Source organism: Nycticebus coucang, chromosome 20 (genome assembly GCF_027406575.1).
Source record: "Nycticebus coucang isolate mNycCou1 chromosome 20, mNycCou1.pri, whole genome shotgun sequence".
Classification (NCBI taxonomy): Eukaryota; Metazoa; Chordata; class Mammalia; order Primates; family Lorisidae; genus Nycticebus; species Nycticebus coucang.
Genome location: NC_069799.1, coordinates 964,884 through 991,835, shown reverse-complemented (window position 1 = coordinate 991,835; position 26,952 = coordinate 964,884). Strand labels below are relative to the sequence as shown.

Below are 26,952 nucleotides of genomic sequence, written 5' to 3'. Positions count from 1 at the left end.
AGGAGCCATCACAGTCACACAAGGCTGTGTGTGGTGCCTTCAGATACAATGTAAACCTCAACTGAGTGCTTGGAAGGGAGATTTTGTTTTATGCTGGTCACCCACTAAATAGGGTATTGTGTATTACAATTGTATTACAATGTGGGGAGAAAATACTGTGTATTAGACCTTTCAAGTATGTGTGTTTTTAGCTTAAAGATAAGGAATTGGCAAAAATCACTCCTCCAAAAAAGCAACAAAAACACTGACACAAATCACCAGCATCAACATTTTGGGTTTTCAATTTTCAGTTGATTCTGGAAGTTAACCAAAGATTTGTAACAATCCAAGGAATTACTTCATGAAAAGCAACTTAATCTCAGTAAGAACAGCAGCTTTGTGGCATTTTAACCTGCCATAGACCCAGACCTCCTTCCCTTCAGCTCCGTAAGGGTCTTGAAAACCAGGAACTCCTCTGTCTGTATGTGCTTGCTGTGCCCACAGCCACCAGAAAGAGCCAAAGAGGCTCAAAGCTCCACCCCAGCAATTCTCAGAGGGCTGTCACTATTTGACCTGTTTGCCAGTTTCCTTCCAACCACCATTCAAAGGACTAGTATTTATTTCACCTAATTCAGAACTTGTTTGGAAAAATAGCCTTTTACCTGGGTATTATCAATACCCATTGGCAAGACTTATTTAATATCACAGCTGCCTGAGGCAGTGATAATAATTGAAAAAAGAAGCTGACTAAAAAAACTTAAAAGGAAAAGCTAGGGGAAGGGGATCCCTGGGGGCATTACAAAGAGCCAACCTGTCCTGAGAATGCATTAATAAAGGCTGTGGTAGGGGTAGGACGGTGAGTGTGCCCAGGGCTATTTGGTGAGTGTGCCCAGGGCTATTTGCGGAGAAGGCTCTAAGCTCACACCTCTGGCTGACCGTGAGGTATTATGGGAGCAGAAAGGGAAGTCTAAATTGAATTATAAACTGCACATGGAAGCCCTCCCAACAAGCAGAGACCCTCAGTTAAAGTGTAGGAGACTCACTTGTTCCAGGCATTTAGGAAATCATATGTAGTAGATTCTCTGACCAAATGGAATGAACTTATAAAAAACAAAAAGAAATTTTTTTTTTTTGGAAATTTACAAATAGGTGGAAATTAAACAACATGCTTCTAAACAACCATCAGATCAAAGATACTGTCAAGGATCTTATTGGAATGTTTTCAGGAGGATGAAATTGAAAACAACATATCAAAACTTATGAGAGACAGCTAAAATAATGCTTAGAGGGAAGTTCATAGCCAAAGACATTTGTATGAAAAAAGATTTCAAATCAATACCCTGACCTTACCTCTTAAGAGAGTAGAAAAAGAAGAGCAAACTAAACCCAAAGCAAGCATGAAAGAAATAATGGAGATTGGATGGGGAAATATAAATGAGAAAAACAGTAGGGAAAATCAGATGAACCAAAAGATGGATCTTTGAAAAGATCAACAAAATTAACAAACCTTTGACTAGGCTGACTAAGTAAACAAAGGAAAAGATTCCAATTACCAAAATTATGAAATAAGAGGAGACATTACTATTGACCTTACAAAAATAAAAATTAGTATAAAAGAATACTATAAACAGTTGTATGCCAACAGATTATTTACGCTAGACTGATGGACATATTCCTGTAAAAAAGCCTTCCTGGTCAGAGTTCTTGAGAGAAACAGAATCAATATATATGAAAAGAGATGTAAGGAATTGTCTCACATGATTGTGGAAGCTGATAAGTCCCACAATTGCTGCCTGCAAGCTGGAGACCGAGGAAAGCCAGTGGAGTGATTAAGTCCAAGTCTGAAGGCCTGAGGGTCGGGGGAGCCAGTGTGCAAATCCCAGTGAGAGGCCAGAGAAGGCCAGTGTTGAAGCTCTAGAAGAGAAGGAAGCAGAAAGAAGACAGGAAGGGCAACAGAGAGGTGAATGCCTCCCTCATCTGCCTTTCGCTCTCTCTGGCTTTACAGGTTGGGTGAGGCCCATACACACCGGGGAGGGCCCCTTCCTGAGAGTTCACCAGATCAAAGGCTAATCTCGCCCAGAAATGCCCTCATTGACTCATGCAGAAATGTGTAATATGGGCACTCCTTGGCCCAGTCCAATTGATACAATTAACCACCACAAATACAAAGTACCCAAAGTACCAAAATCACAACTGTGACTAGACCACTAACAAGCAAAGAGATTAAATTAACACTAAAAAATCTTCTTACAAAGAAAAGCCCAGGTCTAGATGGTTGTCTGGTTACTTCTTCCAGCCAAACACAAGTAACTCCAATCCTTCACAAACTTTTCCAGAAAGACTATAGGAGGAAGGAATATAGTTGTGTGCCATATAATGATGTTTAAATCAGCCACAGATTGTGCTGTGACAGCAGTACCCTAAGATTACAGTGAAGCTGAAGAGTCCTGTGACCTGGTCCGCAGTGTCTGAGGCCTTCACATGCACTCAGCACTCACCCAGGACAACTTCCAGTCCTACAAGCTTCATTATGGGAAGTGCCTATACAGGTTCACCATTTTTTATATTTTATATTGTATTTTTACTCTGCCTTTTCTATGTTTAGGTGTGGTTAGATGCACAGGTACTTATCTGCCATACTTTGTACAGTAACATGCTGTATAGATTTGTAGCCTGGGAGCAACAGGCTATCGCATACATCCTAGGGCTGTATGGGCTGTACCATCTTGGTTTATGTAAAAGGTACCCTTTATGATGTTCCCACAACCACATTTCTCGTGACACATTTCTCAGAACATGTCCCTGTCATTAAATCATATATGACTGAATTTCCCAACTCATTCTAAGTCCAGTATTATTCTGATACTAAAACTAAAGTCATTATAAGAAAAGAAATATCCTTATAAACATAGACACAAAATTCCTCGGTAAAATGCTACTAAACTGAATCCAACAGTATAAAAAGAATTATGCATTATGACCCAAATGAGATTTTATCTAGGAATGCATGATTGGTTTAACATCTGAAAGTAAATTGATATAATGCATCCTTTTAATGGAATAAAGGACAAAAACCACATGTGATCATCTCAGTAGCCACAGAAAAGGCACTTGACAAAATCCAAAACCTTTCATGATAAAATAAAAAACCTCAACAAACTAGGGATAGTTTATGAAGTTCTTAACCTAATAAAGACACCTACAAATACCCAAATCTTTTTTTTTCTTTTTTTTTTTGAGACAGAGTCTTGCTCTGTCACTCTGGTGGTGTCTTATGGCTGTACAGCTCATAACAACCTCAAACTCTTGGGTGCAAGCGATCCTCCTGCCTCAGCCTCCTGAGTAACTGGGGCTACAGGTGTCCACTACCATGCCTGGCTAGTTTGTTTGTTTTTTTTTTTTTTTAGAGACAGAGTCTCAATTTGTCACCTCAGTAGAGTGCCATGGCATCACAGCTCATAGCAACCTCCAGCTCTTGGGCTTAGGGGATTCTCTTGCGTCAGCCTCCCGAGTAGCCTGTAGGTGTCCGCCACACCGCCTGGCTATTTTGTGTTGCAGTTTGGCTGGGGCCGGGTTTGAACCTGCCACCCTCAGTATATGGGGCCAACCCCCCACCCACAGGTGCCATTCGTTATTTTCTATTTTTAGTAGAGTCAGGGTCTCACTCTTGCTCAGGCTGCTCTTGAACTCCTGAGTTCAAGGGATCCTCCCTCCTTTCCTCTCAGAGTGTTAGGATTACAGGTGTGATCCAACGCACCTGGCCCATCATCTTAGTAATGAAAGACTGAAACCTTTCTGTCCTATGATCATTGATGACATGACAATGTCCACTCTCATCAACGCTTTAGCCAGGGGAATTTGAATTTTTTTGAAAGGGGGAGGTGGAAAGGATGGAGTTAAACTTCTCTTTACTGTTGACATGATCTTGTACATAGAAAATTATAAGGAATTCATGTATACACTATTAGAGATAATAAATAAGTCTAGCAGTGTTACAGAATAGAAAATCATGCAAAAATCGATTCATTTTTATACCCTATGAATGAATAAGCTGAAAATGAAATTAATAAAACAATTCAATTTACAATAGCATCAGAAGTAATAAAATACTTAGCAATAAGTGTAATAAAAATAATACAAGACTCATACAACAAAAATTACAAAGTATCATTGAAAGAAATTAAGGAAGAGCTAAAGAAATGGTAAGTTATTCTGTGTTTAGGGGATTGGAAGACTTAACATTGTCAAGACAGCAATATTCTCCAAATTGATCCCTGTCAAAATCTCAACTGCCTTTTTGCAGAAATTGACAAGCTAATCCTAAAATTCATGTGGGCTTTCAAGGCATTTAGCATTGCCAAAACAATCTTGAATAAGAACAAATTGGAGGACTCACATTCCTGATTTCTGAACTTGCAACAAACCTACAATAGCAAATCAACAGAGAATCCATGACAATTCAAAGGACAAAGAAGGCTTTGCAACATGTGCTGCTGGATCAACTAGAAATCCACATGCAGAACAAAATTGAAGCTGAACCCCTTCATACCATATACCAAAATTAGCACAGCATAGATCAAAGGATAAATGTAAGAGCTAAAACTGTATGTCTTATAGAATAAAACATAGGATTGCATCATTGTGACCTTGGAGGATTAAGCAGCAGGTTAATGGTTTTCATATCAAAGGCACATACAAACATAAAAATAGACAAATTGGATTACGTTGAATATGAAAGATTTTATATTCCAATGAACATAATCCAGGAAGTGAACGAAAACACAAAATAGGAGAAAAAAATGTTTGAAAATCATTTATGTAGTATGGGACTAGAGTCCAGAATATATAAATAATTCTTATAATTTGATAATAGAAAAATAACCTAATTAAAAAATGGACAAAAGTTCTAAATAGTTATTTTCCTAAAGATACACAAATGGCCAATAAGCACATGAAAAAATGTTCAACATCACCAGTCATTGGGAAAATTCAAACCAAAATCTTAGTTACTAAAGCTTAGTAAGATGCAACTTCACACCTTCATGTTCACTAGGATGGCTATGATAACAATCATGATAATAATAATATGAAGTATCAGCAAGGATGTGGAAATAGTGGAACTGCAGAAGTCACTGCTGGGAATGCAAAATGGTGCAGTTTCCTTGGAAAAACAATTTGGTAGCTCCTCAGAGGTTACCCATAATTACCCTGAAACCCAACAATTCTACTCCCTACCCTGTTTCCCCGAAAATAAGACAGTGTCTTATTTTAAGGTGTGCTCCCAAAGATGCACTAGGTCTTATTTTCAGGGGACGTCTTGTCTTTCCTGTAAGTAGGTCTTATTTTCAGGGAAACAGGGTAGTATACATTCAAGAGAATTAAAGATATGTGCCCCCACAAAAACATGAGTCTTCATAGTAGCCTTCCTCAGAATAGCCAAAAAATAGGAACAACCCAGTGTTATTAATGGATGAATATATAAACAAAATGGGGCATGTCCATGAAGTGGAATATTATTGTATTTATTTATTTATTTTATTGTTGGTATTCATTGGGGGTACAAAGAACCAGGTTACAATGATTGCTTTTGTTAGATAAGGACCCTCTTATAATTGTGTCCCACCCCCAAAAGGTGTACCACACCCCTCGTCCCCCCCATCCCATCCCTCCTTCCTTTTCTCAGCTCTTCTCATTCCCCATCCCCCATCATTTACTAGGACCTTACTTGTCTTCATATCAGAATTGAGTACATAGGATTCTTATTTAGATATTAAGAGGGTACTAATACATGGTACAACATGGATGGACCCTGAAAACATTACACTAAGTTAAAGAAGCCAAGTACAAAAGGCTACAAATTGTCTGATACCATTTTTGTGAAATGCCTTTAATAGGCAAATCTGTAGATATAGTAGGGATTAGTGGTTGCTGGGGTCTGGGAGAGCAATAGGGTGACTGTTAATGATAAAATGCTTTAAAATTAGACAGTAGCATTGGTTAAATACCTTTTTTTTATTAAATCATAACTGTATACATTGATATGATCATGGGGCATCATACACTCGCTTCATAAACCATTTGACACATTTTTATCACAGTGGTTAACATAGCCTTTCCGGTGTTATCTCAGTTACTATGCCAAAACATTTACATTCTACATTTACCAAGTTTTGCAAATACCCCTGTAAGATGCACCACAGGTGTGATCCCACCGATCCCCCTCCCTCTACCCACCCCCCCCTTTCCCACTTCCCCCTATTGTTAAGTTGTAGCTGGGTTATAGCTTTCATGTGAGAGTCCCAAATTAGTTTCATAGTAGGGCTGTGCACATTGGGTACTTTTTCTTCCATTCTTGGGATACTTTACTAAGAAGAATATGTTCCAGCTCCATCCATGTAAACATGAAAGAGGTAAAGTCTCCATCTTTCTTTAAGGCTGCATAGTATTCCATGGTATACATATACCACAATTTATTAATCCATTCGTGGATTGATGGGCACTTGGGCTTTTTCCATGACTTAGCTATTATGAATTGGGCTGCAATAAACATTCTGGTACAAATATCTTTGTTATGTTGTGATTTTTGGTCTTCTGGGTATATGCCCAGCAGAGGAATTACAGGATTGAATGGCAGATCTATTTTTAGATCTCTGAGTGTTCTGCATATATCTTTCTAAAAGGAATGTATTAATTTGCATTCCCACCAGCAGTGCAGAAGTGTTCCCTTTTCTCCGCATCCACGCCAACATCTCTGGTCTTGAGATTTTGTGATATAGGCTAGTCTCATTGGAGTTAGATGACATCTCAAAGTAGTTTTGATTTGCATTTCTCTGATGATTAAAGATGATGAGCATTTTATCATATGTCTGAAGGCCTTGCGCCTGACTTCTTCAGAGAAGTTTCTCTTCAAATCCCTTGCCCAGCCTGCAATGGGATCCCTTGTTTTTTTCTTGCTGATGCGTTTGAGTTCTCTGTGGATTCTGGTTATTAAACCTTTGTCAGAGATATACCCTGCAAATATCTTCTCCCATTCTGAGGGCTGTCTGCTTGCTCTGCTTACTGTGTTCTTAGCTGTGCAGAAGCTTTTTAGTTTGATCAAGTCCCAGTAGTGTATTTTTGAAGCTGCTTCAATTGCCCTGGGGGTTCTCCTCATGAAATACTCACCCAGACCAATTTCTTCAAGGGTTTTCCCTGCATTCTCCTCTAGTATTTTTATAGTTTCATGTCTTAAGTTTAAATATTTAATCCAATAAGAGCCTATCATAGTTAATGGTGAAAGGTGTGGGTCCAATTTCAGTCTTCTGCAGGCTGCCAGCCAGTTCACCCAGCACCATTTGTTAAATAGGGAATCTTTTCCCCACTGAATGTTTTTAATTGGCTTATTAAAAATCAAATAGCGGTAAGTAGCTGGATTCATCTCTTGGTTCTCTATTCTGTTCCAGATATCTACTTCTCTCTTTTTGTGCCAATACCATGCTGTTTTGATCACTATCGATTTGTAGTAAAGTCTGAGGTCTGGTAGTGTGATTCCTCCTGTTTTGTTTTTATTTCTGAGTAATGTCTTGGCTATTCGAAGTTTTTTCTGATTCCATATAAAATGAAGTAATGTTTTTTCAAGATCTTTAAAATATGACAGTGGAGCTTTATTTTTTTTTTAAATTTTTTTATTAAATCATAACTGTATACAATGATATGATTATGGGGCATCATACACTCACTTCATAAACCATTTGACACATTTTTATCACAGTGGTTAACATAGCCTTTCCGGCGTTATCTCAGTTACTGTGCCAAAACATTTATATTCTACATTTACCAAGTTTCGCAAATACCCCTGTAATATGCACCACAGGTGTGGTCCCACCGATTCCCCTCCCTCTACCCACCCCCCCCTTTCCCACTTCCCCCTATTGTTAAGTTGTAGCTGGGTTATAGCTTTCATGTGAGAGTGCCAAATTAGTTTCATAGTAGGGCTGTGTACATTGGGTATTTTTTCTTCCATTCTTGGGATACTTTACTAAGAAGAATATGTTCCAGCTCCATCCATGTAAACATGAAAGAGGTAAAGTCTCCATCTTTCTTTAAGGCTGCATAGTATTCCATGGTATACATATACCACAATTTATTAATCCATTCGTGGATCGATGGGCACTTCGGCTTTTTCCATGACTTAGCAATTATGAATTGGGCTGCAATAAACATTCTGGTACAAATATCTTTGTTATGTTGTGATTTTTGGTCTTCTGGGTATATGCCCAGCAGAGGAATTACAGGATTGAATGGCAGATCTATTTTTAGATCTCTGAGTGTTCTCCATATATCTTTCCAAAAGGAATGTATTAATTTGCATTCCCACCAGCAGTGCAGAAGTGTTCCCTTTTCTCCGCATCCACGCCAACATCTCTGGTCTTGAGATTTTGTGATATAGGCTAGTCTCACTGGAGTTAGATGATATCTCAAAGTAGTTTTGATTTGCATTTCTCTGATGATTAAAGATGATGAGCATTTTTTCATATGTCTGAAGGCTGTGCGCCTGTCTTCTTCAGAGAAGTTTCTCTTCAAATCCCTTGCCCAGCCTGCGATGGGATCCCTTGTTTTTTTCTTGCTGATGCGTTTGAGTTCTCTGTGGATTCTGGTTATTAAACCTTTGTCAGAGTTATACCCTGCAAATATCTTCTCCCATTCTGAGGGCTGTCTGCTTGCTCTGCTTACTGTGTTCTTAGCTGTGCAGAAGCTTTTTAGTTTGATCAAGTCCCAGTAGTGTATTTTTGAAGCTGCTTCAATTGCCCGGGGGGTTCTCCTCATGAAATACTCACCCAGACCAATTTCTTCAAGGGTTTTCCCTGCATTCTCCTCTAGTATTTTTATAGTTTCATGTCTTAAGTTTAAATCTTTAATCCAATGAGAGTCTATCTTAGTTAATGGTGAAAGGTGTGGGTCCAATTTCAGTCTTCTGCAGGTTGCCAGCCAGTTCACCCAGCACCATTTGTTAAATAGGGAATCTTTTCCCCACTGAATGTTTTTAATTGGCTTGTCAAAAATCAAATAGCGGTAAGTAGCTGGATTCATCTCTTGGTTCTCTATTCTGTTCCAGATATCTACTTCTCTGTTTCTGTGCCAATACCATGCTGTTTTGATCACTATCGATTTGTAGTAAAGTCTGAGGTCTGGTAGCGTGATTCCTCCTGTTTTGTTTTTATTTCTGAGTAATGTCTGGCTATTCGAGGTTTTTTCTGATTCCATATAAAATGAAGTAATGTTTTTTCAAGATCTTTAAAATATGACAGTGGAGCTTTAATAGGGAGTGCGTTGAAATTATATATTGCTTTGGGTAGTATGGACATTTTGATAATGTTGATTCTTCCTAGCCATGAGCATGGTATGTTTTTCCATTTGTTAACATTTTCAGCTATTTCTTTTCTTAGAGTTTCATAGTTCTCTTTATAGAGATCTTTCACGTCTTTTGTTAGGTAAATTCCCAAATATTTCATCTTCTTTGGCACTACTGTGAATGGGATAGAGTCCTTAACTGCTTTTTCAATTTGACTGTTGTTGGTGTATATAAAGGCTACCGATTTATGAATGTTGATTTTGTAACCTGAGACACTCCTTGATCACTTCTAGGAGTTTTGTAGTACAGTCCCTAGTGTTTTCCAGGTACACAATCATATCATCTGCGAAGAGCGAGAGTTTGATCTCTTCTGACCCTATATGGATACCCTTGATCGCCTTCTCTTCCCTAATTGCAGTGGCTAAAACTTCCATTACAATGTTGAAAAGCAATGGAGACAATGGGCAGCCTTGTCTGGTTCCTGATCTGAGTGGAAATGATTCCAATTTAACTCCATTCAATATGATATTGGCTGTGGGTTTGCTGTAGATAGCCTCTATCAGTTTAAGAAAAGTCCCTTCTAGACCAATTTTCTTGAGTGTTCTGATCATGAAGGGATGCTGGATATTATCAAAAGCTTTTTCTGCATCAATTGAGAGAATCATATGGTCTTTGTTGTTTAATTTGTTTATGTGCTGAATTACATTTATAGATTTACGTATATTGAACCAGCCTTGAGACCCTGGGATAAAACCAACCTGGTCATCATGTATAATTTGTTTGATGTGTTGCTGGATTCTGTTTGTTAGGATCTTGTTGAATATTTTTGCATCTATATTCATTAGTGATATTGGTCTATAATTTTCTTTTCTTGTTGGGTCTTTTCCTGGTTTGGGGATCAGGGTGATGTTTGCTTCATAGAACGTGTTGGGTAGTCTTCCTTCTTTTTCTACATTTTGGAACAGGTTGAGTAATATAGGTACTAATTCCTCTTTAAAGGTTTGGTAGAATTCTGACGTGAAACCATCTGGTCCCGGGCTTTTCTTTTTAGGGAGGTTTTGTACGGTTGATGCTATTTCTGAACTAGATATGGGTCTGTTCAACATTTCCACTTGATTCTGGTTAAGTCTTGGAAGGTGGCGTGCTTCCAAGTATCGGTCTATTTACTTCAGATTTTCATATTTCTGAGAATAAAGTTTCTTGTAATATTCATTAAGGATTTTTTGGATTTCTGAGGAGTCTGTGGTTATTTCGTCTTTGTTGTTTCTGATTGATGATATTAGAGATTTTACTCTTTTTTTCCTGATTAGGTTGGCCAGAGGTTTATCTATTTTATTGACCTTTTCAAAAAACCAGCTTTTTGATTTATTGATCTGTTGTATTATTCTTTTGTTTTCAATTTCATTTAATTCTGCTCTAATTTTGGTTATTTCTTTTCTTCTACTGGGTTTGGGGTTGGAATGTTCTTCCTTTTCCAGTTGCGTGAGATGTCCCATTAAGTTGTTAACTTCCTCTCTTTCCGTTCTCTTGAGGAAGGCTTGCAGTGCTATAAATTTCCCTCTTAGAACTGCCTTTGCAGTGTCCCAGAGGTTCTGATAGTTTGTGTCTTCATTGTCATTTTGTTCCAAAAAATTGGCGATTTCTTTCTTAATCTCATCTCTGACCCAGCTATCATTCAGCATAAAGTTATTTAACTTCCATGTTTTTGTATGGGTATGCAGATTCCTGTTGTTACTCAATTCAAGTTTTATTCCGTGATGGTCCGAGAAGATGCATGGAATAATTTCTATTCCTTTAAATTTACTGAGGTTAGACTTGTGACCTAAAATGTGGTCAATTTTGGAGTAAGTTCCGTGGGCTGATGAGAAGTATGTGTATTCAGTTTTGTTGGGATGAAATGTTCTGTAGATGTCTGCTAAATCTAAATATTGGATGGTTAGGTTTAAATCTAAGATTTCTTTGCTCAGCTTCTTTCTGGAGGATCGATCCAACACTGCCAAGGGAGTGTTGAAATCTCCAACGATTATGGAGCTGGAGGAAGTCAAGTTACTCATGTCTGTTAGAGTTTCTCTTATAAATTGAGGTGCATTCTGGTTGGGTGCATAGATATTAATAATTGAGATCTCATCATATTGAGTATTACCCTTAACAAATAGGAAGTGACCATTCTTGTCCTTCCTTACTTTTGATGGTTTAAAGCCTACTGTATCTGCAAATAAAATTGCAACACCTACTTTTTTCTGATTACCATTTGCCTGAAATATGGATGACCATCCTTTCACCCTGAGGCTGTATTTGTCTTTTAAGTTGAGATGTGACTCTTGAATGCAACAAATATCTGGCTTGAGTTTTTGTATCCAGTCAGCTAACCTATGCCTCTTTAGAGGACAGTTGAAGCCATTCACATTGATGGAGAGTATTGATAAGTCTGGTGGAATTTTGGGTATCGAGTTTTTCAAAGGTCCAGTGGACATTTTTAATTCTTTTGCCAGTGTGGAAGTTGGAGTTTGATCCGAAGTTTCTGAGTGAGTTTACTTTTTTGGTATAGGATTGGGTTGGTCATTGTGGAGGATAGGTCTGAGAACATCCTGAAGAGCTGGTTTACTTATGGCAAATTTTTTCAACATATGAATGTCATTGAAGTATTTAATTTCTCCATCATAGATGAAACTCAGTTTAGCTGGATACAAGATCCTGGGTTGAACGTTTTTTTGCTTTAGGAGATTAAAAGTTGATGACCAGCCTCTTCTGGCTTGAAAAGTTTCAGCAGAGAGATCTGCAGTTATTCTAATATTCTTACCTTTGTACGTTATAGTTTTCTTTCACCGGGCTGTTTTGAGAATCTTCTCTTTCATGTTAACTTTAGTGAAGCTAATTATGATATGTCTGGGGGATGACTTATTGGGGTTGAATCGTGCTGGGGTTCTGAAGCTGTCTGCTATCTGAATTTCAGATTCTCTAGGCATGTCTGGAAAATTTTCTTTCATAATTTCATGCAGAAGGGCCTCTGTGCCCTTGGAAGCCACTTCATCGTTCTCAGAAATCCCTATAATCCTTATGTTGCTTTTTTTCGAATTATCTGAGAGTTCTCTGAGTGAGTGATCCGTTTTTGCTCTCCATTTCTCTTCCTCTTTGAGAGATTCGGAGCGTTCGAAGACTTTATCTTCAATGTCAGAAATCCTTTCTTCTGCTTGCTCCATTCTGTTACTGAGGGATTCTACTGTATTTTTCATATCTTTGAGGGCTATAAGTTCTTGCTTCAGTGTGTCTAAGTCTTTGGTGGTTTTGTCTTTAAATTCGTTAAATTCTTGAGACAATTTTTGAATTTCTCCTCGAATTCCTAATTCCATTTTATTAATCTTGTCTGCAATCCAAATTCTGAATTCGATTTCTGACATCTCAGCCAGTTGTTTATGAATGGGATCTTCAATCACATCTGCCGTATCTTTTCTTGGGGGGGTTGATCTATTCTGGTTATTCATGTTACCAGAGTTTTTCTGCTGATTCTGCCCCATGGTTATTTTACTCCCTTTGGTTTTTCCCCTGGGGTTTTATCGAGGGCCCGTATAGTGTTGTGGCCTGAGAAACTGGGGCCCTGTCTGGTGTGGTGGAGCAAAGTGGTCTGTCTTGTTTTCAGCTGGTTTCTGTTCGATCCTATTGCAACTTCTACTCTGGCTTGAAGTCTCAGCTGTGTGGAAAAATCAGCAATTAAGTCACCCCACCCGCCCACCTCTGGCCCCATTTGGAAAAGGAGAATCAAACCTTCCTACAATTGCACACCCAGGGCACCGCCTGAAAAGTCCCCAGTCTATTAGCCCAGTTCAAAAGGTCCAAATCAACTGTCTCAATCGGCACTTGTCTCGGGTGGGAGAGTTCAAGAGGTCTCTGGGAACTGGATCACAGGGGCCTGGTGATTCCTCTGACACGGCTCATCCCAGTGCACCGTGGAGTCAGGAGGAGCCACCCAGCAAACAGAGCAGTCTAGGAAGGTTGACGTCTCCTTCCCCACTTTGCCCCTCCATCGGACCCAGTCACTGGTATCTCTGCAGATGGCTAACCCAGTTGCCTGCAGTGAATAGACACTCCAGGGGTTTGCACCTGCCTGAATCGCAAGGAAGTCTGCCAAGCCCCCGCAGACTGCCGCTATCTAGCAGGAGGAGATGGGGCCTGACATCTTTGAGTGTTTGATGCAGGTGATGGGAAGGAGGTGTTCACTCAGGCTTAGCCCCATCCCTGATGGATGCTGCTAACAGAACAGAACAGAACAGACAACTTTGCGGGGTTCTGTCTCTGTTCCTGTCGAAATCGCCTACAGAAGATGGGCTGTTTTGAGTTCAAACGTCTTTGCTGCTGGAGATTTGTGTCCGAACACCTCTCTGGGTCGGCCCGCCCTGGAAGCTTCCCGGGTTTGTGAGCCGTGTCAGGAAATCCCCCGCTCACCGGTGGCCTCCTCTGGTTGCCCAGGGAGACAGGGGGTGTGGCCTCAGAATATCCAGAAGTGAGCGTTCTGCCGTTAAAGAAAAAACGGCTGTTGATCTACCTCCAGGGAACTGCTGCTCTGGTGTGGGCACTCAGGCGACCCTTTTCTCCTGTGTCCCGTGCACCCGAGTCAGCACTGAGTGGCCGCAGTTTGTGCTGGGTCCACACCCCTCAAGAGATCCCCCAAGAATCAGAACTCTTGGGGGATGGGCCCCCAGACCCCGATTGGGAGTGGCGGGGTGGGGGGGAAGCTATAGTTTCATTCAGTTTTACGCAACACTACGGCCCGGGGAGGGCTCCTGCACTGCACTGCAGGGAAGTGCCGCCAAGGCTTGATTTCCCCTCAGCAGAGTGCCCTCTCCTCGCTCACGTGTCCCAGAGTCAGCGCTGACCTGGTGCAGCTCAGGCACTGTGCTCTCCCCTCGAGAAATCACCCAAGGATCCGAATTCCTGGGGGATAGGCCCTCAGACCCCGAGTGAGAGTAGGGGCTCTCAGCTCTCAGCGGGGAAGCTAGAGTCTTATTCAGTCTTGTGCCTGCCCCGTAATTTTGCCCGGGGAGGGTTGCTGCACTGCACCGCAGGGAAGTGCCGCGAGGCGTGACTCCCCCTCAGCCCGGTGCCCTCTTCTCACTCGCGCGCCTCAGAGTCAATGCTGACCAGTCGCAACTCGGGGACTGTCCACTCCCCTTGAGAAATCACCCAAGGATCCAAAGTCCTGGGGGACAGGCTTCCAGACCTCAGTGTGCAGGAGGGGAGCACCGGGAGGATTCCCAAGTTTTATTCAGTTTTATGCCTGGCAGGAGAACACCACGACACCCCAGTAGGGGAGGTAGGTCCAGTTTTTAGAAGGTCTCTCCCGTGGAGTGTAGTGGGAGGGCCTTTAATTTCTGCCCGCTTGTTTAATTGTGGGGCTCTTGAGCCGGTCTCATGGGGGAGGGGGACTCCCATCCGCTTGGTGGTGGATTTTGTACCTTTTGTTTGCGTCCTTGTGATCACAACTTGCCTCAGCGGTGTTCATGTGCATTCTTCAACCTTCTCTCTTGGTGAGGCTCAAGTCCATCAGGATACTTACTAAATTCCTGTCCCTTAACTCTCCTTCTTGACGGGAGCCTCTGTTGAAAGCTGGCTTCAGTCCGCCATCTTGTCTCCCCTCCAGTTAAATAGCTTTGTGAATATACTTTTTTAAAAAACCTGTTAAATAGTACACTTTAAAGGAAACAATTTTATAGTATATGTTGTCTAGCAAAATTTATAAATTTTTAAGAATTTGTAAATTATTTGGAATCTTTAAAATTAATGACAAGCTTTTAGCACATGTATATAGTTTAGAGACATACACATATATTCACACATATTGGTGTTGTGTGTTTCATATTTTTCACTAATGGTCTGTGCAATCTATAAAACTTCAGAAAACCATGTTAAGCATAAGATATGTATATTACCAATAACAAATATTTCCAAAAGTGGTATCTAATTGTATCCAAGACAGAGAAGACTTACCAGAGTATTCTGTCCGCATTTCCTAATAGCTTAACATGAAGGCGGCAGCGCCTGAGCAAGTCTGTAAAAGATACATTGACAAAACAAAATTGGGACAGTCACCCAGTGCCGGTCACAGCTTGTAAAAATGTGACATTGAGGTTATAGGAGAATAAAGAATCAAAACAAGTCTATTATTTAGTTTCTTAATGATGTAAAGGTGCTGAGTTTATTATGAAGCATTTCCTTTGGCTTTGGACTCTTTCCCTGCCTTTGTATATTTAGAGAAAATAATTGGATTTTAACACAAGAAGTAAATTGAATGTTAAACCCATTTATGAAAAGATTTCCAAGTACCCTGAGAACAAGGCAAAATAAAGCATCTCAGTGGGAAAAGTGTTCATATTCTAAGTATGGAGAGAACAGATTAATTACATAATGCCCTTTCTCAAAGCACAGGGTTAAATATACATAGTGGGGGGTTATTTGCATCGAAATATTAAGCAATAATAATAATGCAAAGAAAGTAACATTTACATTGTCAAATAAGAGTATGTCTATTATAGAATGCTTTGACTCTGAGGTTCAGTATGGAGTCATCAGTTAACTTCTTCTTATTTTTTTTTCCAAAGTCTCAAAAAATAGACAACTAATATTTATAAATAAAAGTAAAAGATAATTTCAAAAAACAGATCATGCCAAATCTTATAGACAATAGAAAAAGAAGAGATACTTCATAATCATTATTCTTAATCTGTATATACCTGATATTAAAATTGGAGAAAATATACTGTTATAAAGGGGAAATTACAACCATATTTTACTTATAAATGAGGATGCAATATCCTAAACAACATATTAACAAGTTGAATTAAAAATTAATGTTTAGGTAATGGACTTTGGTCAAAATTAAATCCAATTTATGTGAGAATTAGTCACTATTTTCTTTTCTTTTCTTTTTCTTTTCATTTCCCTCACTCACTCCCTCCTTCTCTGTCTGGTTTCCCCTTCCTCCATTCCCCACCATGTCATTAATTGTCATTAATTGTCCTCATATCAAAGTTGAATACATAGGATTCATACTTCTCCGTTCCTGTGATGCTTCACTAAAAATAATGTGTTCCACCTCCATGTAGGTTAGGACAAATGCTGCAAAATCTCTATTTTTTTAATGGCTAAATAATATTCCATGGTATACATATACCACAGCTTACCAATCCATTCCTGGTTTTAGCGATTGTAAATTGGGCTGAGATAAACAGCCTAGTACAAGTGTCTTGATAATAAAAGTTTTTTTTTTTTCTTCTGGATAGATACCAGTAATGGGATTGCAGGATCAAACAGGAGGTCTAGGTTGAGTTCTTTGAGGTTTCTCCATACTTCCTTCCAAAATGTTGTATTAGTTTGCAGTTCCACCAGTAGTGTAAAAGTGTTCCTTTCTCTCCACATCTGCACCAGCATCTGCAGTTTTGAGATTTTGTGATATAGGCCATTCTTGTTGTGGTTAGATGATATCTCAGGGAGGTTTTAATTTGCATTTCTCTAATAATTAAGGATGATGAGTATTTTTTCATGTGTTTGCTAGCCATTCGCCTATCGTCTTTAGAGAACATACTATTCATCTCTCTTCCCCATTGACATATGGGATTTTTGTTTTTTTTTTTCTTGTGGATTAATTGAAGTTCTCTATAGCTTTTGTCTGATTCAAATATGCAAATATCCTTTCCCATTGGGTAGGTTGTCTATTTGCTTTGGTTGTTGTCTCCTTGGTTGTACAGAAGCTTTTCAGTTTAATTAAATCCCATTTGTTTATTGTTGTTGTTGCTATTGCCATGGCAGTCTTCTTCATAAAGTCTTTCCCCAGGCCGATATCTTCCAGTGTTTTTCCTATTCTTTCTTTGAGGATTTTTATCATTTCATGCCTTAAATTTAAGTCCTTTATCCATCTTGAATCAATGTTTGTGAGTGGAGAAAGGTGCGGGTCCAGTTTCAGTCTTTTACATGTGGATATCCAGTTTTCTCAACACCATTTATTGAATAGGGAGTCTTACCCCCAGTGAACACTCTTGTTTGGTTTATCAAAGATTAGGTGACTTTAAGTTGTTGGTTTCATTTCCTGGTTTTCTATTCGATTCCAAATGTCTATGTCTCTATTATCTCTTATTTTTTGCCAGTACCATGCTGTCTTGACCACTATGGCCTTGTAATCTAGTACGGTGATATCCCCGGCTTTGTTTTTATTACTAAGAACTGCCTTAGCTATACAGGGTTTTTTCTGGTTGCATACAAAATGCAGAATCATTTGAAAGTAGGATGTTGGTGTTTTAATAGGGATGGTGTTGAATCGGTAAATTGCTCTGGGAAATATAGACATTTTAACAATGTTGATGCTTCCCATCCATGAGCATGGTGTGTTCTTCCATTTGTTAATATCCTCTGCTATTTCCTTTCTTAGGGTTTCATAATTTTCTTTATAGAAGTCCTTCACCTCTTTTGTTAAGTATATTCCTAAGTATTTCATTTTCTTTGGGGCTATGGTGAAGGGACTTGTGTCCTTAATTAACGGCTCATCTTGGCTATTGTTGGCATATACAAAGGCCACTGACTTGTGGACATTGATTTTATATCCCGAGACATTACTGTATTTTTTGATGACTTGCAAGAGTCTTGTGGTTGAGTCTTTGGGATTCTCGAAGTATAAGATCATGTTATCAGCAAAGAGGGAGATTTTGACCTCCTCTGCTCCCATTTGGATTCTCTTTATTTTCTTATCTTGTCTAATTATATTGGCTAGAACTTCCAGCCCTATGTTGAATAGTAATGGTGACAGAGGACAACCTTGTCTGATTCCAATTCTAAGAGGAAAAGTTTTCAGTTTTACTCCATTCAGTGAAATATTAGCTATGGATTTGTCATAGATAGCTTTGATCAGTTTCAGAAATGTGCCACCTATGCCTATAGTCTTCAGTTTTCTAATTAGAAAAGGATGCTGGATTTTATCGAATGCTTTTTCTGCATCTGTTGAGAGGATCATATAGTCTTTGGTTTTGCTTCTGTTGATACAGGGAATAACGTTTATGGACTAGCATATATTAAACCAGCCTGGCATCCCTGGGATGAAACCTACTTGATCATGATGTATGACTTTTTTGATGATAAGCTGTAATCTATTGGCTAGGATTTTGTTGAGAATTTTTGCATTTATATTCATTAGTGAAATTGGTCTGAAATTCTCCTTTTTAGTTGGATCTTTTCCTGTTTGGGGTATCAGGGTGATGTTTGCTTCATGGAACATGTTGGGGAAGATTCCTTCTTCCTCAATTTTTTGGAATAATTTCTGCAGTATAGGAATAAGCTCTTCTTTGAAGGTTTGATAGAATTCTGGTATGAAGCCATCCGGACCAGGGCATTTTTTGGTCGGGAGATTTTCTATTGTTTCTTTGATCTCAGTGCTTGAAATTGGTCTGTTCAGGACATCTGTTTTATTTGGGCTAAGTCTAGGGAAAGGGTATGATTCCAAATATTGATCCATTTCCTTCACATTGTCAAATTTCTGGGCATAAAGTTTCTGGTAGTAGGTTTTATGTAGTTTCTATGTAGTGTGTTTTAAATGCATAAAATAACAGATCTCCACTTGGATAGAAAGTTATTCTGTTATTCTGTTTTATGTAGTTTCTATGTAGTGTGTTTTAAATGCATAAAATAACAGATCTCCACTTGGATAGAAAGTTATTCTGTTATTCTCTACTGTTTTAATTATATTTTCATTCTTTCTTTTTCTTTTTTTTTTTTTCCCGTAGTTTTTGGCCGGGGTCAGGTTTGAACTCGCTACCTCTGGTATATGAGGCTGGCTCCCTACTCCTTTGAGCCACAGGCGCTGCCCTCTCTACTATTTTAATTTTTAGAATAACAAAACTGCTGCTAAGAATGTGTTAAATTTCCTGAGAAAAGAAACAGCAGGTATTAATATATAATTATCTGATACTCCAGTCTTCAGAGATTTAATGTTTAATTTAAAGCATTTCTTTATCACCTTCATAATTTTTGTGAATTACTATAGCCAATTTAAGATAATGTCTAGAGATCTTCAATCAGGATTAGAAATGTACATATGCCAAGTGCTACAAGTTTTTAAGTAAAACTACAAAAACTCTTGGTGCTCTTTAACAAAATTTCCTTATCAGCATTAAGTCTATTGAACTACTCTTCTTCCAAAGTACACATGCACCAGTGTTCACAACAGATATGTCCCATGCAAACCTGCAGATTCTCAAAATACTTCCGTGGCACACAATTGGAAGTCTCTCTGCTACTTGCCTGCCTATTGTTTGATATTAATGCTTATATATGCTCCTGGCTTTCTTATATTGTCTTTAAAAGGTACTTTCCCCCCAGTATATCCTCAACATTAATTAATATCATCAACCTTGTACCTGTTATATGTTGAGGTAGTATTCTTCAAAGACTAAAGTCTGTGAAGTACAGGCTGGAATATTTTCTCAGTCAGCTTTTTCTTTCTGTGTGAGTGTGTGGGCATTCTTCTGTGTTGTAAACAAGCCCCACTGCATTTGGGGCAGCATCCAGCCTGCCCACTTGCTGGCTCAGAACCATTGTCTTTCTTGCAGATATGTTAGTGGTTCTAACTTTTAGTTTTCTTTCCAAGGACATTTTCACAAAGAAATAAAGATTATATCACTTTATGAGAGCTGCCACATAGCCAGGAATGAGTGGGAAGTAGGGAGGGGCTGAGAGGCCCTCTGACTAGTATCTCAGTTTGACATGCCCATTGTTCTATAGAATAACCAAGTAGATTTAAGGTGTGCATTTTGGGCAGGAATATCAGAGAAGTGATGTTGTATTATTCTTAGTGTAATGTATCAGAGTATAACATATGCTGATTTGTTAATATTACTGGTTATATTAACTTCGATCACTTAGCCATGGCAGGCCTGCTAGAGTTTCTGTTTTCCCTTTGTAATTAATAAGCATTTTGTTGTAAAATACTTTGAGTAGATATTAATATTCTGCTCTTCATTAAGGAAGTGATGGTATATATTTAGAATAAATACATAAAATTGGATTGCTGAATTAAGAGATGAACACATAGGGAGCTTTGTTAGATTTTTCCAAGTGACCACACCATTGTATGAGGGAGCCTGATTCAACCCATTCTCACTGACTGTTTTATATTTTGTCAGTCTCATAGGTAAGAAGTAGTTTCTCAGTATAGTTTTAATTTTCATTTTTATTATTATAAGAATGAATATCTTTTAATCCATTCCTGGGTTGGTGGGCATTTAGGCTGTTTCCACATTTTGGCGATTGTAAATTGAGCTGCAATAAACAGTCTAGTACAAGTGTCCTTATGATAAAAGGATTTTTTTCCTTCTGGGTAGATGCCCAGTAATGGGATTGCAGGATCAAATGGGAGGTCTAGCTTGAGTGCTTTGAGGTTTCTCCATACTTCCTTCCAGAAAGGTTGTACTAGTTTGCAGTCCCACCAGCAGTGTAAAAGTGTTCCCTTCTCTCCACATCCACGCCAGCATCTGTAGTTTTGAGATTTTGTGATGTGGGCCATTCTCACTGGGGTTAGATGATATCTCAGGGTTGTTTTGATTTGCATTTCTCTAATATACAGAGATGATGTATATGTATACCATGGAATACTATTCAGCCATTAAAAAAAATGGAGACTTTACATCCTTCGTATTAACCTGGATGGAAGTGGAAGACATTATTCTTAGTAAAGCATCACAAGAATGGAGAAGCATGAATCCTATGTACTCAATTTTGATATGAGGACAATGAATGACAATTATGGTTATGGGGGGGGAAGCAGAAAGAGGGAAGGAGGGAGGGGGGTGGGGCCTTGGTCTGTGTCACACTTTATGGGGGCAAGACATGATTGCAAGAGGGACTTTACCTAACAATTGCAATCAGTGTAACCTGGCTTATTGTACCCTCAATGAATCCCCAACAATAAAAAAAAAAAACAGAAATAAGGATCTGGCATAAAGAGATAAAAAAAAAAAGAGAATGAATATCTTTTCAAAATGTCTTTTGTCTATTCATGTCTTTTGCCCATTTTTCTATCAACCTATTGATGTCTGTTTGATTATTGAATTCTCTTCCCCTACCTTTTGGCCTGTGAGATATATATATATATATATATATTAGAAATATGTTCTCCCAGTTGTTCTTTTGCCTTTTGCTTTTGTTTACAGTGTTTTGTGTCATTCAAACATACTGTTTTTGTTTTAATCTAGTCAACATCACCAATCTTTTTCTATTATTACTTCTGGATAGTTACAGAGTCTTCCCTACATTAGGGATATACAGAAATTCACTTTTTGGATGGCGCCTGTGGCTCAAAGGAGTAGGGCACTGGCCCCATATGCTGGAGGTGGTGGGTTCAAACCCAGCCCCAGCCAAAAACTGCAAAAAAAAAAAAAAAGAAAGAAATTCACTTTTATTGCCTTCCAACATATGTCTGTGTCTCATGCATACATTTCTATCTCTGATCCATTTGGATTTTTTTTTCTTTTTTTTTTTATTAAATCATAACTGTATACAATGATATGATTATGGGGCATCATACACTCACTTCATAAGCCATTTGACACATTTTTATCACAGTGGTTAACATAGCCTTTCCGGCGTTATCTCAGTTACTGTGCCAAAACATTTTATTCTTAATAAAATCTAGGAATTTTGTCTTTTTCAAGTGTTGATTCAGTTGTACCAGCACCTTTCATTTAAAAGTCCTTGACCTTGTCATTTCAGATGCTGTCTTTATAACATATGAAATGTCTACATGGACGTGGGTCTATTATTGGGGTTTCTATTCCATTTTCTGGCTTCTGTGTATATTTATGTGCCATATCTTCTCTGAATTTTATACTGACCTTAGTATATATTAATATCTGATAGGGCTAATATCCTCTCATAGATTTTCTTTTCTATTTTTTTCCTAGCTATTCTTGCTTGTTTATTTTTACACTTGAAATATAATATCACTATGGAGTATAACTCTAAAAAAATTGTTGGTATTTTTACTGAGATCACATCAAATTTACAAATTAACCTGGGGAGAGTTGACATATTTTTAATTGAATAAAATTAAATTGAATTGTTCTGTCCCAGAACAATGGATTTCTATTTGTTCAAGTTTATTCTTGTATCTTGATAGGGTTTTTAATGTTTCTTTATATAAATTTTGCACATACACTATTAAGTTTAAGCATTTCATCTTCTTAGTTGTCATTATAAATGGGGATTTGTCTGTGATTATATTCTGTAAGTGATTACAGTTATGAAGGCTCTTGATTTCTCTGTGTCAATTTACATCCAGTGCTACACTTTCATTGGTACAGTTTGATCACTGATTCTCCAGGTTTGCCATCCTAGCATTTGCATATGGAGGTGGTTTACTTACATGATTTCTCCTGTTTTACTGTGTTGGCTGATCCTGCAGAGCAATAGTAACTACCATTGAAGATATTATGCTTACACACATGCATATATCTTACACATATATAATACATGTGTTATCCATCAGGAATTGATTGCGAATTGTGTCCAAACATTTCCAGCATCTGTTGGGATAATCATATGATTTCTTTCCCTAGATTTATCAGTATGATATCTTATAATGGATCTCCTCATACGGAGTAGACTTGTATCCCTAGAATGCATGTCACTGAATTATGATCTTTTTTTTTTTTTTTTTTGAGACAGAATCTCAAGCTGTCACCCTCGTAGAGTGCCATGGTGTTACAGCTCACAGCAACCTCAAACCTCAAACTCTTGGGCTTAAGCGATTCTCATGCCTCAGCCTCCCAAGTAGCTGGGATTACAGGCACCTGCCACACCAGCTGGCAATTTTGTTGTTGTTGTTGCAGTTGTCATTGTTGTCTTTTGCAGGCCCAGACCAGGTTTGAACCTGCTAACCTTGGTGTCTGTGGCCGGCGCCCTACCCCACTGAGCTACGGGCACCACCAATCTTTTATTTTCTTAATGTATTATTACTAACCTCAAAGCAGTAAGTACCAAAGGTCTTTAGCAATGTCATTAAGGACAATATCCCTAGGGCACCTAGCAAATTGGTGCTAAATCAGAATTCTGGGAAAGGTCTCAGGAATCTGCTTTTTTTTGTTTGTTTGTTTGTTTTGAGACAGAGCCTCAAGCTTTTTGCCTGGGTAGAGTGCTGTGGCATCACAGCTAACAGCAACCTTTAACTTCTGGCCTCAAGCAATTCTCCTGCCTCTACCTCCCAAGTAGCAGGGACTACAGGCACCCACCACAATGCCCAGCTATTTTTTAATTGAAGCCATCATTGTTGTTTGCTGGGCCCACACTGGATTCGAACCTGCCAGCTCAGCTGTATGTGGCTGGCACCTTAGCCGCTTGAGTCACGGGCGCCGAGCCAGAATCTGCCTTTAATAAGCCTTGCAGAAGTAGTCCTCGTGCAGAAGTAGTCCGGCACGCTGAGAGCCACTGGTGTGCTGTGTTATTCCGTGTGAATGTTTAATGGGAAATCACTGCAGGATATGTTTACTTTAGCACAGGGCTTACTCCATGATTCCTTTAAAAGGCTTCTTCATGTCTTAAAATTATAGATTCTATATCTAGAGCCATCTGTAGGAAAGTAAATGATATGAAGAAACTAAAACCTAAGATAGTATCTGCCACTTGAATATTTATCCACTGATCTAGTCACTCACTTATTCAACTATTTCTAGCACTATGTAAGGATGAAGATACTTGTATGTGTAAGATATAGCTTCTGTACAAGAGTAGGAGAAGTTGAAGATTATACAAATATTTGTAAAATATTAGGCATTATGTTAGAAATATTTTACAGAAATTTTATGCTCTTGAGGGAAGAAATGGGTCAGAAAATATTTTAAAAAGGAAGTAATACTTCCAATGAAGTATCTTTGTAGTGGGGGAGGAAATTGATTGCAAAAATCTCATTTACACAAAATATTTTAGAAGTGCATTTCTTACACGTGATGCATTAATACACGGTCTACCAACTCCTGTTAAACACCATTATATAAGATCACTCATCTACATAAGGGAAGTGTTTAAAAGGAGGAATCTCTATATCCAACCTATTACTAAATTTATTTCCAAGATGCCCATACTTAGTAGAAACATTTAATAGCATTGATAGCAAAAGAGAAAACATCAGGAATAAATGGAAACTTCAATAAATGGACTATGAACTACCATTTTGCTTGAAATTCTCTTAAAGAAAACAGATAAAGAGAATTCCCATGATGAAGAGTATAAGAGAATTCTCTTATACTCTTTTTCCATTAGAATCCATGATGGTTCTGCTCCATTTATTCTTAGTGTCAGACTTTGCTTTTCCAGTACAACTGCTGTGTGAAAGCAGGACTGTAAAATGCTGCAACTCTCATACCAGGCCAGTGAATTGGGAGTGGCTTGGGATGGATGCATTCTTTCTTACCACATGATGAGAGAAGAGGGCATTTTAAAGTACAAACCTGGAGCCACTTGCTCTGAAGAAAATTCTCCTAAGTAAGGATTCTTTTATTTCCTAATTTTAATTGCAAACATTTTTATTTACCCAAAGTCTATAAAATTTCCTGCTGCTTTGGATTGAATGTGCTACAAATGATGTGTGCATCTGCTGGCATTGGGGCACGCCTGGCATCTGATGTAAACTCCTGCAGGTGTCAACTAAGATGGAAGCAAATGTCACACTGAGGCTGTGGCTAATCTACTCCATCACTCTGTAGTTACTCATTAAATCATTAAGATTAAGTGTTCATATTTGAATACCTTTGGGGATTGCCTTGCCAAAGGGAAAACAGAAGGCACTTCAATATGACTTTTAACAAATATATAGCCCTCCAGATTAACAATGTATCTCCTGCATGCATCCTGAAATAGAAAAATGCCTATATATAATATACAGTTTATTCTGAACAGCTGTTTAAGTAGTATATTTGCTTTGAAAAACAATAAAATTTAATTTGCCTTTATTGACCTTGGCTATATTAATTTTAGCAATTTATTAATTTACAGTTGGAAATCAGTGGATAAATTACATATCATTCTGTGGTCTCAGAACACATGCAGAGCTTGAAGGGAATCTTGTCACCGAGCTTATCTACGTCCACAGCAAGTTGTTAATTGCTGATGACAGCACAGTTATTATTGGTAAGTATGGTGCATGGTCTGTGATTGTTCCCAGCCAGTCAACTCACCCCAGGCAAAACTTCTGTTGCTCTTCCTCTCAAGCTTCCTCTGTAGCTGAGACAGTAACACAACATCTAAACCTCTTCTGAAGCAATCACTTTCTCTCATATCCTTTCTAACACATTTTTTACCTATGCAGAAGCTGAGAGACAGAGAAATTCTATGGACTTTATATGAATTACAGTATCCAGAAGCAGTGAGTTAACCCAGCAGTCCACTGGGTGATCAAGATCACTGCTTGATCTCTTAATTCTTTCTTAGTTCCTTATGTTTATTTTGAATCCAAGTGACTGGGTTTCAGGGATTGGAGAGTGGGGGAGAAATAAGAAGGAAAAGTGTGTTATAAGCAAGTACCTTGTGGTAATCTGAATATGTTTACACCACATCTACCTTAACCACCTAACCATTACCACAAATCTGAAGTTGTGTAAAAGTCAAATCAGAAGAATAGTAAGGTACACTGCTTCTGTGCTCACCCTGGCTTTTCCTAACATTGCATCTGGGTACCATGAGTCAGATGTAGAGCAGTCCAGCTTTGCTAATGGGTATGGGTGAGGAGAGAATTGTGTGATAAATGACAGAACACAGCTCTGTGCTAAGGTTTGCAGTCCTTCTGGTCAAGGATCAAGGATTTTTCCCAAGCTTCTCCCCATTGACAGATTGAGGAGAGGATTACGGTTGTACATTTTACTCCGATTAGATTTTCATTCTTTCATATGCATGGAAAGTTTTGTATTTTCCATCATTGACTTGTTTTGCCTTCTAATATTATGTAAAATGAATACTGGAAAACCAGGATGAACAACAGAGTATTAATTAGCAGCTAGATACGTGTATATGAAGAAACCAGGGTGGGGCGTGTCACTTAGAGATAGGTGTGTCCTACTTTTGGGAATTTTCTTCATCTGTTTTAAGTAAAATGTAGATTCTCATCTATAATAAGATCCTTTCTTATTATTTAAGAAACTAAATGTTATGGAGTATTTTCAAAGTTTTTGACAATAAATATGATCTTTAATCTCTGCTGAGAAAAGAAAAAAGTATCTCACACCTAGGAGTGATGAGGCTGCCTTGTGTGGCATTGATTTAAAAAGGAAAGGTAGGGGGGACGAGACAAGATGGCGGACTGAAGCCAGCTTTCAACAAAGGCTCCCGTCCAGAAGGAGAGTTAAGGGACAGGAATTTAGTAAGTATCCTGGTGGACTTGAGCCTCACCAAGAGAGAAGGCTGAAGAACGCACATCAACACCGCTGAGGCAAGTTGTGATCACAAGGACGCAAACAAAAGGTACAAAATCCACCACCAAGCGGACGGGAGTCCCCCTCCCCCATGAGACCGGCTCTGGAGCCCCACAATTGAACAAGCGGGCAGAAATTAAAGCCCCTCCCACTACACTCCACGGGAGAGACCTTCTAAAAACTGGACCTACCTCCCCTACTGGGGTGCCG

The 26,952-nt window shown here is 38.7% G+C and overlaps 1 protein-coding gene across 6 annotated transcripts in view; it reads left to right on the top strand.

The window, feature by feature from the left end:
- PLD1 (phospholipase D1) overlaps positions 1-26,952 on the top strand; it is a 354,936-nt gene that overhangs the window by 286,784 nt on the left and 41,200 nt on the right. For all 6 annotated transcript variants that reach the window (XM_053572730.1, XM_053572727.1, XM_053572729.1 and 3 more), the window contains one exon: positions 25,331-25,465. In XM_053572730.1, the coding sequence (XP_053428705.1) occupies positions 25,331-25,465 (135 nt within the window). The remainder of the gene's footprint in view (positions 1-25,330; positions 25,466-26,952) is intronic.